Source organism: Lagopus muta, chromosome 9, assembly GCF_023343835.1.
Source record: "Lagopus muta isolate bLagMut1 chromosome 9, bLagMut1 primary, whole genome shotgun sequence".
In the NCBI taxonomy this organism is placed as follows: domain Eukaryota; kingdom Metazoa; phylum Chordata; class Aves; order Galliformes; family Phasianidae; genus Lagopus; species Lagopus muta.
In genome coordinates, this window is record NC_064441.1 from 15386950 (window position 1) to 15401738 (window position 14789).

The 14789-nt window shown below is 38.7% G+C and overlaps 1 protein-coding gene across 13 annotated transcripts in view; it reads left to right on the forward strand.

Moving 5' to 3' along the window:
- DOCK10 (dedicator of cytokinesis 10) overlaps positions 1–14789 on the forward strand; it is a 136005-nt gene that overhangs the window by 72865 nt on the left and 48351 nt on the right. For all 13 annotated transcript variants that reach the window (XM_048954661.1, XM_048954662.1, XM_048954665.1 and 10 more), the window contains exons 9-16: positions 442–527; positions 2007–2090; positions 2867–3022; positions 4523–4744; positions 5405–5527; positions 6189–6271; positions 10976–11098; positions 12245–12324. In XM_048954661.1, the coding sequence (XP_048810618.1) occupies positions 442–527; positions 2007–2090; positions 2867–3022; positions 4523–4744; positions 5405–5527; positions 6189–6271; positions 10976–11098; positions 12245–12324 (957 nt within the window). The remainder of the gene's footprint in view (positions 1–441; positions 528–2006; positions 2091–2866; positions 3023–4522; positions 4745–5404; positions 5528–6188; positions 6272–10975; positions 11099–12244; positions 12325–14789) is intronic.

Sequence of the window (14789 nt, forward strand, 5' to 3'; positions counted from 1 at the left end):
GGAGTCCAGACTTTCTTCTCAAAGAGCAGATAGGGTCCTGTCTGCCTCACTGACTGCACTGAAAACTCATTTTACTGGGAGCCCAAAATCTTTGGGTTGGCATAAATTCTCAGGGTTGTCTTGGGAGGGACAGAGAGAGCAAAGGAAGATGTCTTTGTTGTGGACACGAATATTTGTTATGGATGGACGTGCCAGACACTTCAGCAAGTAGAGTCCAGCATCTTTGGAAGCTTAAATACAGTCTCTGTTATAGTAAACACTGCTGGGAGATGAGGTTGGGGTGAACAAAGGTCACATCAGTATCCCCTCTATTTTAGAGAGGGATTCTAAGAGAGAACAAAAAGGAATCAGATGGGGATTGATTTTTAAAACCCACTGGTAAGAGCAAGCATAACAAAAACATTGACCTATTTATTTATTTACTTGTTTCCCCTTTTCAAGACCCTGCAGAAGCTTCAGTGAATTATGATTGCTCTCAAGAAGAGGCTGATTCTTCAGAGAACACCTTGCATCCAGACTTTGCAAAAGTAATGGCTGTTATGTTTGTCCTTACAAGCTGAGTGGAAAGTGCTGCCTAGGTCAAAATGCCTGCCAACAGATGATCATTACTGTTGTAAAAGGTTTAAAAATAGAATACACCCCATTTTGTGTGTTAGAGCCATGATAAATGATGGAAATAAAATTATTTCTGAGTTGATGGCTTTGTATAAATGAAAAGAATTCCACTGGGTGTAAAGAAAGTACATGCTTGCTTAAGTGCTTTGATTTATACCTGTGAAGTCAATAAGGATCTAACCCCTGCAGTTGTTTATAAAGTATTTACTTTTTTAACCTGCATTTCACAGACTTTGGCCCTTAGAGAGACAAGGTTTCCTATATGACTTGCAGCACTTAAAGGAAACAAGCTGCAAACTGTTCATCACCTTCACTAAATTCATTGAAAGATGTCTGTGGAGATATTTTGTCTTCTAGATCTCTCAGGCTACACCATGCAAATGAGATAATTGTTGAAGGTGCTAAAATGAGGAGAAGCTGGGTTGGATGTATATCATCACTGGTTTTCTTAGGTTAATGTATGATGTTTGTCACCTTCTGTCATGGAGCATCTATAGATGCTATCTACTTGTACGTCCATACAGCAAAATGCTGCCTGAGAATGTTATTCCTACAGATTTGAATGAAAATGAGAACAGAATTTGGTTTACATTTTACTTTAGGTCATATTCATATTTAAGAAATGCTCACACAATTAAAATAGCTACGACTAGAACAAAAGATAAATCACTGTGTTCATGTGGGAGGGCAACAATAGTTTCTGATCATTTTCTCAGTAGGCAAATGCTTTCTTTACAGATAGTTCAGTTAAAGCAAGTGCTTTCTTTACTGGTGGCCTGCAATGCTAAAATAAATGCTCTGCAAGTTGTTTTTTGCTTGTATTGCCCTTTATATAGTTAGTTCTTCTTTTTACCCCTTGCTTTGTATGCCTGGCTGCAGTAACCAGGGCCTGCCCCTCATCTCCTGATCCTGTATCTGCCTGAAACAAGGACAGAAAGAAACAAGCCTGACATTTGTGGGTGTTCTGCAGCCTGTGGGATTCTGCCTGTTTGAAAGGCAGGACAACACTTTCCCACTCTCCTCTCTGCATTCCCTGCAACAAAAATGGTTTTGTGGGAGTCTGTTTTTCCCTGGGGTTGTGAATCCCCCAAAGTGTTTTCAGCGTGGTGAGCCACTATTCTGACATCTTAACAATGGACTTTTAGTAACATATATGAACTTGAGTTACTTAATTGGTCTTCTTTTGGGTTCCTTTGAAGTATATTGCAGGCTGAAAATTCTTCTTCACGAAGGCATAACCTTCAAAGAATGTTTGAAAGCACCTTGGAATACCTGCTGCAGAAGTGTGGGCTGTTATTATAAGTGACACATTGGTCATTCATTTAAAGGTTTAACAACTCTATGGGTTTCTGTTCTTGTGCCGAAAATTAATTTCTTGTCTGTCACTACAGTACACCACAGAAACAGAAGAAACGGTGAAAGCTTCTCGAAATACAGAGCGACTAAATCTTTTCTCCTTGGATCCTGACATAGCAGTAAGTAAAGTTACCTTTTCAAGTTCCTGTAGGTTTTTAAATACAGATGCTGAGGTAACAGGGTTAGCTAAGCTACCTGTGTGGCTGGGAGTTCAGTGAGCTACTGAGAGTTCTGCCCTGTGCTAATCTCACTTGTGTGCACGGGACTGTTAGGCTGAAAATATAATTAGAATGGAAATGGTGTTTCTTTTCAGCTTCAAAATGAGTAGGGGGAAAAATGCTGTCCCTGCTCTGCAGAGGTTTGTGTATAGACTGCCCTTACCTGATGGCAAAACGTTTGCAGTTGGGTGGGACCTCTGGAGGTTATCTTGTCTGGTGTAGCTGAACTTTGAGTCAGTAAAGCAGACTGAAAATACTACAGAAGCAGAACCTTTCATTGGACTAGGAATGTCACAGTAACAGATTTTTATTGTTGTTCAGTGCACTGAATTTGACTACAAAATGTGAATGGGTTTAAAAAGCGGGAGGTACAATTGGAGGCATACAAGTTTATGTATGTGAAAGAAGTTTAGCTGGAAATGGGAAGAAAGGTAGATTGCTTTTCTTCTTATCCTCAGCTTGTTTTTTTAGTGTTAGACTTCATGATTAAAATAGCATTTCTGTTTGTGCTAAATGAATGCTTGTTGGCTGACTTAAGAAGGAATATGGAGATATCAGCAGTGATTTTTGTGAGGTTTTTCAGGTAATTCAGTGATAGTAAACACCTCTAGAAAGCTTTCTGAGTTTTGGATTATCGTGCTTTTTCCATATATAACTAATCACCTAACGTATTTCAGTCAGTGAATCCTCTGAAAAAGGAGTTTCCAGGGACAAACTCAGTGATCAAGCCATTTGAAGAAAAACCTGCTAAGCGGATCCTGATAACTTGTAAATCCCTCAGTTTGAATCTGCAGGCCTGTGTTACTGAAAATGAAAATGATCCTTCAACTAATGTAAGCTTTCATTGTTTCCCTGTGTGCTTTTTCATTTTCTCCCCCATCGAAAAAGACTTCCTCTGCACTTTCTACGCTTGGTAAGCTCCCCCTCAGCCTATCCCTTTGAAACAAGTAATGAGGCTGGGGAACCTTCCAACACTTTGAGGCTGATTTAGATTGCAAACTTTTAGCTACAGTGGAATGGGGAATTGAAGATGTTAAGACTCTTGAGGATCCTTAACAGTTGCTATAAGAACAAGTTTAAACTGCAAAAGTTTATGTAAGGAGGCAATTGAATATCAGTTGGTGGTGGGTAAGAGGTATTCTTAGTTGTTTTTCTCAGAGAGTTTGGGGGCCAGACAGATTAAATTACAGATGAGAAGGCAAATAGAAAGGACTGGATGCTTCATCGAGTAAGAAAGCCCAGAGTTAGAAATAAATATATATATTTTAAAAAAAAAAGGACAAAGCAGAAAATTTTGTTTATGTTTACTTTAAGAAAAAAGTGCAGGGAAAGGGAAGTTGTCGTTATCAGTCCATAGCTTTAGGTTAATTCTCCTCAGAAGCAGGGAAGGTTTTGAGAAATGTGTCCTGGAAACTCAACTTTCATATATTCCATGGAGCATTGATTTTTATTTTGTTTGTGTATTTCCATATGACGATGACCTCTCCAGTGAGTGCATATTCTGCATAATGTGATCAATACTTTTTTGGCAGACTGGAATAGCTGTTTAAGGGAGCTCATGATAACTGAACCAAGGGCATGCACTTGTTCATTACTGAGGCTGCAAAAGCCTCAGTTTGTACCTGTTTGTACATTGCCCTTATCTCCTGAGTTTTAAGATTCTGATTTCCAAACAGCTCAGAACTTGTCATCACAAGTTCGTCTCTCTTAGCCTGACTGATGTGTTTCATCAGAATAGTGAAGGCTCTATAGAGGTTACTTACAGTCATACAATTTAATTCCCTGGCCCTATGGGATAGAACAAGTGGGTACTGTCAGAGCTGTTTGTATGCTCTTGGTTTCCTAGCAGAATAGAATGTGTGTTTCCCCCTGAATAACACACCCACGCGTTTGTGTTTGTACCAGTAAACGTTGTTCATCTCATTACATTTGTCATCATTTCTGGTCACATTTCTGATGATCCCTGGAAGGCCCACCCTCACTATCCATTCTTTTATAATGAGCACAAATTTGCATTAAAATTATTCTGTAGCATTTCTCTGAGGCCTGTTAATTTACTCTAATCATTAGCTGCAACAGAGACATTTCTGTATTCTTTCTGCAAGTTTCTGTGTTAGCTGCTGATTGCTATTCTGGCCCAGTGTCAATGAGCTACCTTTAAAAGCCCCTAAATGTTGGAATCTTTGTTGCTGGGTGAACATGTGTTTTCAATGAATCTCATAATTTGTAAACAGTCTTCGTTTACTTTCTTTTTTCTAGCTCTATGGTTCTAGTAAAAGATTTTAATCTCTCTCTTGGTTACTGCATTGTTTTGTTTCTGGTGTTTTCTCCAGGTGGAGCCTTTCTTTGTGAGCGTGGCCCTTTATGATGTCAGGGATGGCAGGAAGATGTCTGCTGATTTTCATGTGGATTTGAACCATGCTCTCGTCAGACAGATGATTTCAGGTTCTTCATTTTCACTGGAAAATGGCACTGTTGAAAATATAGACTCAAATGAAGTGGAAGAACCACAGGTCAGGGGGTTCCCAGAAGAATGGCTGAAGTACCCAAAGCAGGTATTCCATGTGTGTGGCTTATGTGACTTAGTGCTCTCATGACTAATTTTAGGTCAGTAGTATTAATTTTTGCTGGAGACTTTTTCTACTACCATTGGTTCTTTTTTCATAACATGCTTTTTTCTAACAATATTTATCAATGGTACTTGGATACAGATGCATAATATTTACAATCCATTCACAATTCAAATAATTAATGTCTGCATTTAGAGAGACCGAACACATTTCCTGAATTCTTTGGGTTCATTCACTGATGTTTTTCAAACCAACCAATCAAAACTGAACTTAAAGCCTCATCTAAACACAGTTGATCTCCAAGTACTCCCATGTTCTTGCCCTGTGTTGCATTTCTTCTCAGTGCCATTCCCATGAGGTGTGGCTGCTATTAGTGTTGTCCCAGACAAATGGTTAGGTTAGGTGATTCTAGCATTTCTTCACTTCAGTTAGTGTCTTTGCAAGGTGCTGAGGGCACAATCTTACTGCAGAGCTAAAATGAAGATTTTAGTTTCCCTTTGACTGTCTTGAATGCATGGAGAGATATCCTTTGTAATGCCTTCTGAATTTGGTTTGGTGGCATTTCCATAAGCAAAGAGTATTGGCAGTATTTCATTTCATCCGTATTGCCTTATACTTTTTTACTGTTCTCTTTTCTGTTCTCAGGCTCTTTTCTCCATAAGTAATCCTCATTCTGAGATCGTATTGGTAGCAAAAATAGAGAAGGTGCTTACAGGAAACATTGCCAGCAGTGCTGAGCCTTACATTAAGAATCCTGATTCTTATAAGGTAATGTAACATGAACAAGTTCCCTCTCTGTAAGTTTCCACCTATTGGAAGCTGAAGGCATTGGCAATTCTGCTTGCGAATCTCACCAGTCCTAAGAAAGCAAATGCCCAAACTCCACTAACTTTGTTAAGGTAAATTATTATGTGGTGACCAACTACAATCTTATAAATGTTTTCACCCAGGTATGCAAAATGAAAAAAAAAAAAAAAAAAAAGCCATTTTGACTGAAGCGTATGAATCTGTGCATGGTGCATTCCTATGCTAGTTATGTCCTAGCAAAGTGAAATCCTGTTTCAGTAATCTTTTATGAATTCTGAACTAGTGCACTTTGTATGCTCACATAACTGGGGTAGGCACCTACCCGTGTCTGAGAACATGCAGAGAATTTGCCATAGATGTATGAAAGCAAACTGGAATGGTAATTTAACTGCTGTAGTTCTGGCTTAAAGGACACTGAAGAGGTTTAACGTGTCAGCAGTTCCATGATGCCTCTCCTGTCCATTGCAGAACCTTCTGTCATGGGCAGTATCAGATCCAATTGTTTTGGGGCCACTACAACCTCTCCAGCAGAGTGATAGTTTGTTATCCTGTGCTGTAGATATTACTGGCACATTGGTGACACAATTCATTGTTTTTTTGGTGTTCTTTTTTTGTTTTGTAGTGTGCACAGAAAGTGTTAAAATCCAATAAACAATTCTGTAGCAAGCTGGGAAAATACCGCATGCCATTTGCTTGGTCAGTGAGGTATGTATTAATTCTTTTTATAATTTGTAGTAACATCTTATACACTATTCTACTCTTGAATTTGTATCATCTTATTGCTTTTCGCTTGTTCTGCCTAAAGCTAAGCAAAGTTTTCTGTGTGATGCAGACCCCAGAAGATCCTGCAGCTTTATTAGTTCATTGCCCTATTTCTCACACAGATGAGTATTGGTCAATTTCTCATTAAATGTTACTGTGTTGGAATCTTTTATTTAAGTAAGTAGTGAAGTTGCCAGAGAGTAACAGAGGTTACTGACAGATTTTCTGGGTATCGTGAGGTCCACTAGTGATCTGATGCTAAAAATTACTGAAAGGTTTTCAAAGTCACAGTTTTTACAGTCATTTCCTACAAAGATAATTACTGTCAGATACAAGTATGTAATGGCCACCTAAAGTACAGATTCAACAGTCTGAAATTCTGCTTGTTACATTTCAAGTAAGTATGACCAAGAACCTGGAGTAATAGTGATCCAAGTACAGTGCATTAGGCCATGGAAATGAGAATGCTTTAGGTACTTTTGCAGTTTTATTGGTTATTAGATGAAAGAGACCTGTTACATTCTTGTTTGCTCTAGCTCTGTGATAACAGATCTCTCTGACCAAGCTACTCTGTGTGTCCCTCTGGCAGCACTGTCATTGTGCCATGCATGGAGCAGGGAATACAATATTTTATATTCTCTATGAAAAGGAAAGCTCATCCATCAGCAAGCACAAGCAATCCTCTTTTTCTGTTCTGACACAGCTGGCCTGCTGGAAGGTTGCCTGAAGCTGTAGAAATGAAGAAGGAAAAAGCATTAGGTGAAAATGTCATGTGTGGTGCTATCCATGACCGTTAGGGATGGCTCTGTGGCTGTGTTCATCTGGTGTGGAAGTAGGGGGTACCAGAATCACATGGTTTGTCCTTTGACATGTAGGTGAAAACTTGTGTTTTTAGTATACAGAGCTTGGATGGCAAAGGAGCAAATACAAAGATATGGCCGTTTGAGGAATCATTTATTTTTCACTGACATTTTTTTTCCTCAGTATCCAGTGGGAACAGGAAAAGTGGGCATGTGCTCAGGAGAAGGGCAGAAAAATGTGCTCTGATCTGTCACAGCAAGCTCAAGGGTGTTCATTAATACAGTAGTATTGTATTAAAGCCAAAGGGCCATTCATCAGAATGATATTGATGGGTGTCTGTTTTTTTATTGATGGGCTACTTTTAGCATGTAATAGATGGTATGGTGGCAAGAGGTGCAGGCTGGGCGACAGGCTGGCTTGAGGCTTTTTGTTAGCTCTGTCCTGGCTGACTGTTGCTGGTGGCTCTACCTTCAGTTATTGTCCTGTAATTCAGTCATTGCTTGTATGTGTGCCTCAGTACAAATGGGGATTGGGTACTCAGGAGCCTGAGCCTTCCTCAGCCTTCCTCTGTTGGTGTTATTTTCCTCAGGAAAGTAAGACTGAAAAGACCTTCACATTGTGCTGTATGTTACACCTTCTGTAGGAGAGCATCAAATCATGCCTAAATATGTTTATTTAACCAATATTCTAGCTGTGATTTCCCACATAGAAATAGAAATATGTGCTTGTGTTAGCAGATGGAGAGCAAGCTCAACATTTCGTAGGCAGTTACAGTGTGTGGGTTACACAGATGGCCTGCACGTGAGCAGAGGATGTACCTGGAGTTTATGGACATCCCTCAGTTCCAGCAGGCAGAAGTTTTGGATGTCATCCTACTTCAGTGGTTCACTGCCCATAACATTAAGGAGCTTTCCTTCCATCTGTGTGATTAATTACTGAAAATACATTCGGGTGTATTTATCAGCTCTTAAAACTTTTTGTTATTACTTATTTATGGGGACAACAGTATAAAGATTGTTATCCAAATAAACCACATGTAGGATCTTGTTGGCATCAGTGGAGTTGCACAAGGAATTTATTTAGATAATTGTGTCAAATTTTGCCCTCATTTACATCTATTTGTGTTTTAACATTACTCAGAACACTCTTCAGTGAAAGCAAAGTATAATTTGGCTCTGTGCAAACTATTTCTATTTTCTCAGCTTGAAAATAGAAGTTTCCACTGGAGAGTATCATGTTACAGGGGGAAAAAATGGTCTGAGTGGGATAAATAGCAAAACCCTGCATTTGAAATAACTGGAAAACACATTTCCATTCTGGCATTAGCCTCACTCCTGTTTTTCTGCAGAAATATTTCCCCCTGCAAGCAATTGCAGATGACCACAATGTGATTTTTACATATATGTTTAGGGAGTCAAAGTCTGACAGTGAGTTTTATACAAGTGACTGAAACTTTAGTTATCTTATGTGGCATCCAGTTTTACCATCATAGAAAAGAATGACTAAGGGTTCCTTCCTGACTGATTTCTTGCTGTCACTGGTGTAATCTGGTGCCTATATGCTCTCACAGGTATACAGTTTATGTTAGAATTGCAATATGTCAGAATCATTTTCTACTGAAAAGTGTGTTTCAGTGTGAAATTACTGACCTTGTGTAGATTTTCTGCATTTGAATAGTTGTTGTAATTGTAGGCTATCAGCTGATTATATCAGAACAGTTAAATAATTGAAACATTCAAAATACTGGAAAAGTATCATTTTCTATAGTGAAATCTGACAATTTCTTCAGGATTTTAGTTTTGTTTTTTTCTTTATAAGAACTTTTAATAAGTAAGTAGCAGGTAGGAAGGAATCATTAATATATTAGGTAAGTATTGGACTCCTGAGCTGCTGAAGTGCTTTGCTACATTTGCTTTTCCTTGACCTTGCCACTCATTGTTCTAAAATGCCTTTGGTATGTTCACGGTAATAAGGTGCTCCATCTGTGCCCAGGAACTGAATGGATCCAGCAAAACGTGGGAATGCAGTTGTTGAACTGCAGGTGTAAAACATGTAATACTGCTACTGTGACAGTTCTTCAACTTTAAAGAGCTGGGAGCATGAGTATGTCCATATAGTTTGACCAGCAGTAAGCAGTCAAATTCTGCTCTGAATGCAGGAAGTTTGCATTTGTGAGAATCAGCTTGCTTTCCGTGGATGTCTGAACTGCGCCTGTAGTGGCAAATGCTCTTGGAGTGAGCTACTTCCAACACAGATCTGGCTCTGTGCGCTATAAACAGCCCCAGCCTGGTTCACTAAGTGCCTCTTTAACCGAGTGTGCTGAGCACTAGGATGGGAATTATTCATAGGTTCCAACAGAAGCTGGGTTTGCTCAGCAACCCCAGTGCAGAGCCCAGTGGCACAGCTAAAATGGTTTCTCAATGTTCTGATCCTCTCTGGTAGTCTGGAGAAGGAGGAAACAATGCTGAGCTCGTCACAATGTCACCGATACTGTAATAGTTATTTAATCTTATCTTTTGTCTTTTTTTCCATCGATGGTTTAATAGGATTTGTAAAATAAGCGATGGCTGCCAGAAGTTGGGTCTGGTTTCTTCCTAGTAACTTAAAATATTTGATGCTGGTGTGGACTCTATTCCCCGTAAATCCTGAAAGCAAAAATCTGATAGAAGAGGGCCTATTATTCTTTACAGTTACAAGGAAATGAAATAGTAGTGTTTTTCTCAGTTAATTAATTAAAGCCAGGGTGCATTTGTGCTCGTTCTTGGGATCTTCTTCCAAGGGTTTACTCCATTATTTTGCATCTGGCAGCGATTTGTGCTGGCATCAGTTACTCTTCTCCCTGGCAGTGAAACAGAGAAGTAAATTAAAGAAGAAAGATTGGCCAAATGATTCACAAAACAGCACTTAGTGTCAAGAACATTTTACTTTTGTTAAGCAATGTTTTAGCGTACAGCGGTTGAATCCAAAGTTCATTAATTTGGATAGCTGCTACATTATCCAGTCCAGCCAATGTGTGTGACCCTTGGGGCTGTACAAAGGGCATTGCAGTGTCTTAATTAAATCCTGCAAGTGTCAACGAGCAGGAATGGAAATATCTGAGCATGTTTTCCTGCGTGCACGATAGCTGATACTTATTGTTCCCAGTTATAAACCATATCCTTTCTTTCCATTTCACTTGGCACTTGGTAACGGGTTCACCAAAAATTTAGTTAGTGTTCCACAAGCCTGTTTTTTGAAGGAAAGCTGAGGCACGGTGAGTTGATGTCTTGCTTCTGGAAGACACAGAACAGATTTAATGCATGAGAAAACTCTCTAGGGGTCTCTAGCCTGGTTTTGCATAAGCGCATGCTTCTTTACGTGATGAGATGTAATGGCTGCAATTTGATGTTTTGCCGTAATTTCTTTTATTAAAATGATCAATGGAGGGTGGAGTAGGAAGCGGGCTCTGGTGAAGTACACTTCAGCTTTCTCCATTGAGACTTAACAAAACATAAAGGGAGGAAAAATGAGTGGATGCTGAGCTGGATGATGATTATCTGTTCTAGCACTAAAATGCAGGAACTGTAAGATGTCAACAGTCAGGCTACATCTGAGGTGACTTGGGACTGTTTGCATAGTGTAAGATCCTTAACTCTTTGCAGAGCTGGGGCAGTGTGTGTAAATACACTGGAACTGTCTCTGCTCCTGCAGAGGTACACCTCTGAAAAGCTTTCGTGTGTGAAGCTCTGCAGAAAGTTCTTAAATCTGTGGAAGAGTTCAGGTCCTATCCTTATTAAAAGATGACGTGACAATTCCAAGCATTCAAATTGATGTGTTTGTAAACATGTTACTTTTCTTTCTTTATAGACCAGTGTTCAAAGATAATCAGGGAAATGTTGACAGAGACTCACGATTCTCACCTTTGTTCAGGCAAGAAAGTAATAAGATTTCCATGGAAGATTTGATTAAGCTAATAGCCGAATACAGAAGGTAAGGAGTGCTTTTTAATTCTATTTGAGAAGGTATAAAAGCTTTATAAAGCTGTGAAAATTATTTTTCACAGTTTTTTTTTCATCGTTTAGTGCAATGTGCCAAAGTAGCCATATTATGAATTGGTGTTTTTCACATTAGTCAGTGTCTGCCAAAGACTGCTTTAGATTTTCTAGTTTTCCTGGAAAGTCATTTGGCACATTAATAAATGTTGCTGTAACCTAAAGATAGTAATTTTTAAAATTAGCTTCTGCACTTCCATCAGAGGAGATGCAGGTAAAGGAACCAGCACAGGATAGTATCATAAAAACAAACAAAATCAAACACATAGAACTGTGAGAAAGTGTTCTTTAATAGTTTCTCTGTTCCTGGTTTGGTTTGTTCGAGTCTCTGTGTCAAGCTGCAGAGAGAACATTTGAAAGAAAAAGCTTTTCCAAGCTTAAACTTCTTCTTTACTCCAGAAGAAATAATAACAACATCTAGAAATATTATAATAAACTTTTCCTGTTCCATTTATGTGAGATCACAGAAAGATTGAGTATCTACTAGGGAAATTGGATCAATGTCTTAATCACTTGGATTACCTTACTGTTACTAATTGGTAAACTTTGTTGACATTCTTGGTATTTGAATAAGAATTCTCTGCTCTTCTTGTCTGTTTGATGCATATCCCAGATAAAAAGGAATTTAGTATCATGGTTTTGGCATATTTCAAGCTGCTTAGGCACAAGGAATATGTCTCAGTCCCTTTTCGGCATAGCATTTTTCAGAAGCCATGATTCTATGAGCTCCTCATGTCTCAGAGGTCACAGAATTACTTTTAAAAAACATTTATTTCAAACAAAAAAAAGTAAGTTAATTCTTGAAAGGATAATTGTTAGTTCAGCAGTTTCTTTCTCTTCCATAACCTGTGACCATTTGCAAAGAGAAGGCATAGAGAAGGAGTGAAGCCAAGAAAGAAATAATATTTCTTCCCTCCTGATGCATTTCTTTTGAGTCTGGCCACCAACAGGTTTATTTTAAAGGTTTTTACTATATATTTATATCTTAAATCAAGGTCTGTTTTTCATTTAGGTTTAATTCCTATTTTGGGTCTTATGTCCCTTGTTCTAATTTTCTAAAATGTTCTCATTTCTGTAATTGCAGAGCAGAGAAGATTAGCAAAATACAGACCATACCTGGCAGTTTGGAGATTGCAGTTGATTGTGTTCCTTTGGAGCATCCAAGTATGATTCCACTTTATGATTAAATGTTATAATTAAATAGGGCATTGTCATAGGCTTTCTGTCCTGAATTGTGGTAATGAGACCGTTCTGGTAGAACTGTCCATCACTGTGTAGAAAAATGTATGCAATTGTTTGGGAAGAGAATGTGCCTGATTTTGTTTTTTCTTTCCATTTAATTACACCATTCTTTTCCTCCTTCACCTGCACAAATATGCTTTCGTGATACAGAACATAACCTGCTGTCTCCATATGTGATGAAAGTGCAGGGGTCACTTTTTGATATCTAAGACTTTCAGCCAAAGAACTGGCTTGGGCTTCTGTTCAGCAAGATGTTAAGAGCTTGGCACTGTCAATGTTTCCTGTGATGCATGTATCTTCTGTGAATCAGCACGTATGGGATGTGATTACCAGCAGGTTTCGAGAATGCAGATGAGATGAAGGACTTTGTTCAGAGGCAACTCTGGCAAAAGTGCAACTCCTCATACAGATGCTTCTAATTTAATCCTGTTTTAGTTTTTTGTTTCAAGGGACACATTTCTGTCCCCCACTGTTGCAAAAAGCTCAGGACCATCTCAGTTTCTCTGAACTAAGTGTAACTGTCACTGTTGTACAGGTATCATTACATCTATGGTCCCTTTCATTTAGTTCAGAACAAGCACAGCAACTGCTCAGTGTCAAGATGGAGATCAGATTGGGATGTGGACAAAATGTGGTCTGTGTGGTCACAATATCTATGTATGCGTATGTTAAGATATGTGATGGTCACACATTTTATACCATCTGTACGTGGCGTTAGATTTAAGAAACTTTTACTAACATTTAAAAAAAGGTTTTTATATTTGGAATTAAAAAAAAAAACAAAAACCAAAAAACTTACTAACAAAGTAAGCCAAATGTTCCAAAGCAGCTTGGATCTTTCATTATTACCTGGCTCAGTTCACTGTGGCCAAGTGAAGGTCGGATGCTAAAGGTATGCACTAGTGAGGTGCTCAGTACATGTGGAAAGTCGGTGAAAATTCCCTTGAACAGTAACAGCTTACACATTTCTTTGGCACAAAGAGAATATCTTACTTTCAGTAAGGCTATAAAAAAAATTTAAAGCTGTAAGAGATTTTAACATTTTAATTTTAAAATTTTAAGATTTTAAAAGGGAATTAAAATCTTGATGAAAATTTGACTTTAGTCAGCTCTGAAGGAAGCCCCTGTAGCAGCTGCATCCAGTTCTGTTGTAAGACCTCCTTCCCACTAAAAATAAAGGTCTTGCTTTGTATTAAAATCTCTTTTTTGCCAAGAAGAGCCAAAGCAAAGGAAGCTGGATGCAGATGTTGTCAAGAAACTGCTGGTACAATTGTGTCTCTGGGGATGGACACTGCTCTGCTTTGTATTAACATCAATTTGTATTAGACAACTGCAGTAGATCTTTGTTTTGGTAAGATGTTATTTGAGATAGTGACAATAAGAGCTAGAGATGGGATATATCAAGAGATGTCTGCATTTAAGCTTGTAGGAATCTGTTGCTTTTTTGCTGCAGAAGAGGGGGGGGAAGGCCAAAATCATTTAGTTTTAGGAAGGGGAAGGAAAGAAAACATCAATGATGCCTGGTCCATGCCTGTTGACAGAACTCTGGAACTGTCAGGAGGGCAGCAGCCATGTCCCCTGCTTTCCCCCCCCAAAAAATAACCTTAAAACCCAGAACTGGGAGGTTCCGTCTGTGCAAAGGACAATTATGGAGAGTGGCTGATGGCCTTGCAGCATGTTTTTATGGCATTATTTATATGCAAGGGATCACCAGCTTCTTTCAGTTTTCTCCCCACAGATTGGTGGGATTTTCTAGTGGGTCACTGTTGGGTTTAAGGAAATAATTCTTACACAGAACCTTCAAATTGCTGTTCCCAAAAATAATTCAGGACACCCCTAAGTTGATGACCCAAATCTTCTCAAGTGCTTTTATGCAAACAGTCCTCGTGTTTTTCATGCTGAGATTGCATGTCTCACTGATTCAGTGGTACAGATATACAGAGTATCTCTCCCTGTTGTCTGGGTGACAGCTTTTGTTTTCATCTTCTGTTTCTTAATTGGATTTCAGTCATCCCAATTACACCATGTATTTAATCTAGTACTGTGCTGCTTGTTTCTTCATTTCGTTTACTGTGTTATTAGATGATAGAAAGGATTAAATGAGATATTGGACTGTAAAATTAATTAGAAACAGCATCAGATATTCCTCACTTATTTCATTGAAACTGTCAGCGTACCAATGGTTGTTATGCCATCAAACACCTTCAAATACTGTGAATGTCAAAAGTTTTTCAGTGCTGCACTGTTTAACTTCAGTGAGATAAAGTGCTTAAGATTGATGTATGTAATTCTGGATTTACATGAATGCATGTTACAGAGAAATTTGACCCACTGCATCTCAATAGTGCTTATTCTTAGTAAGACTGTATAAAAAAGGTCATAAGGGA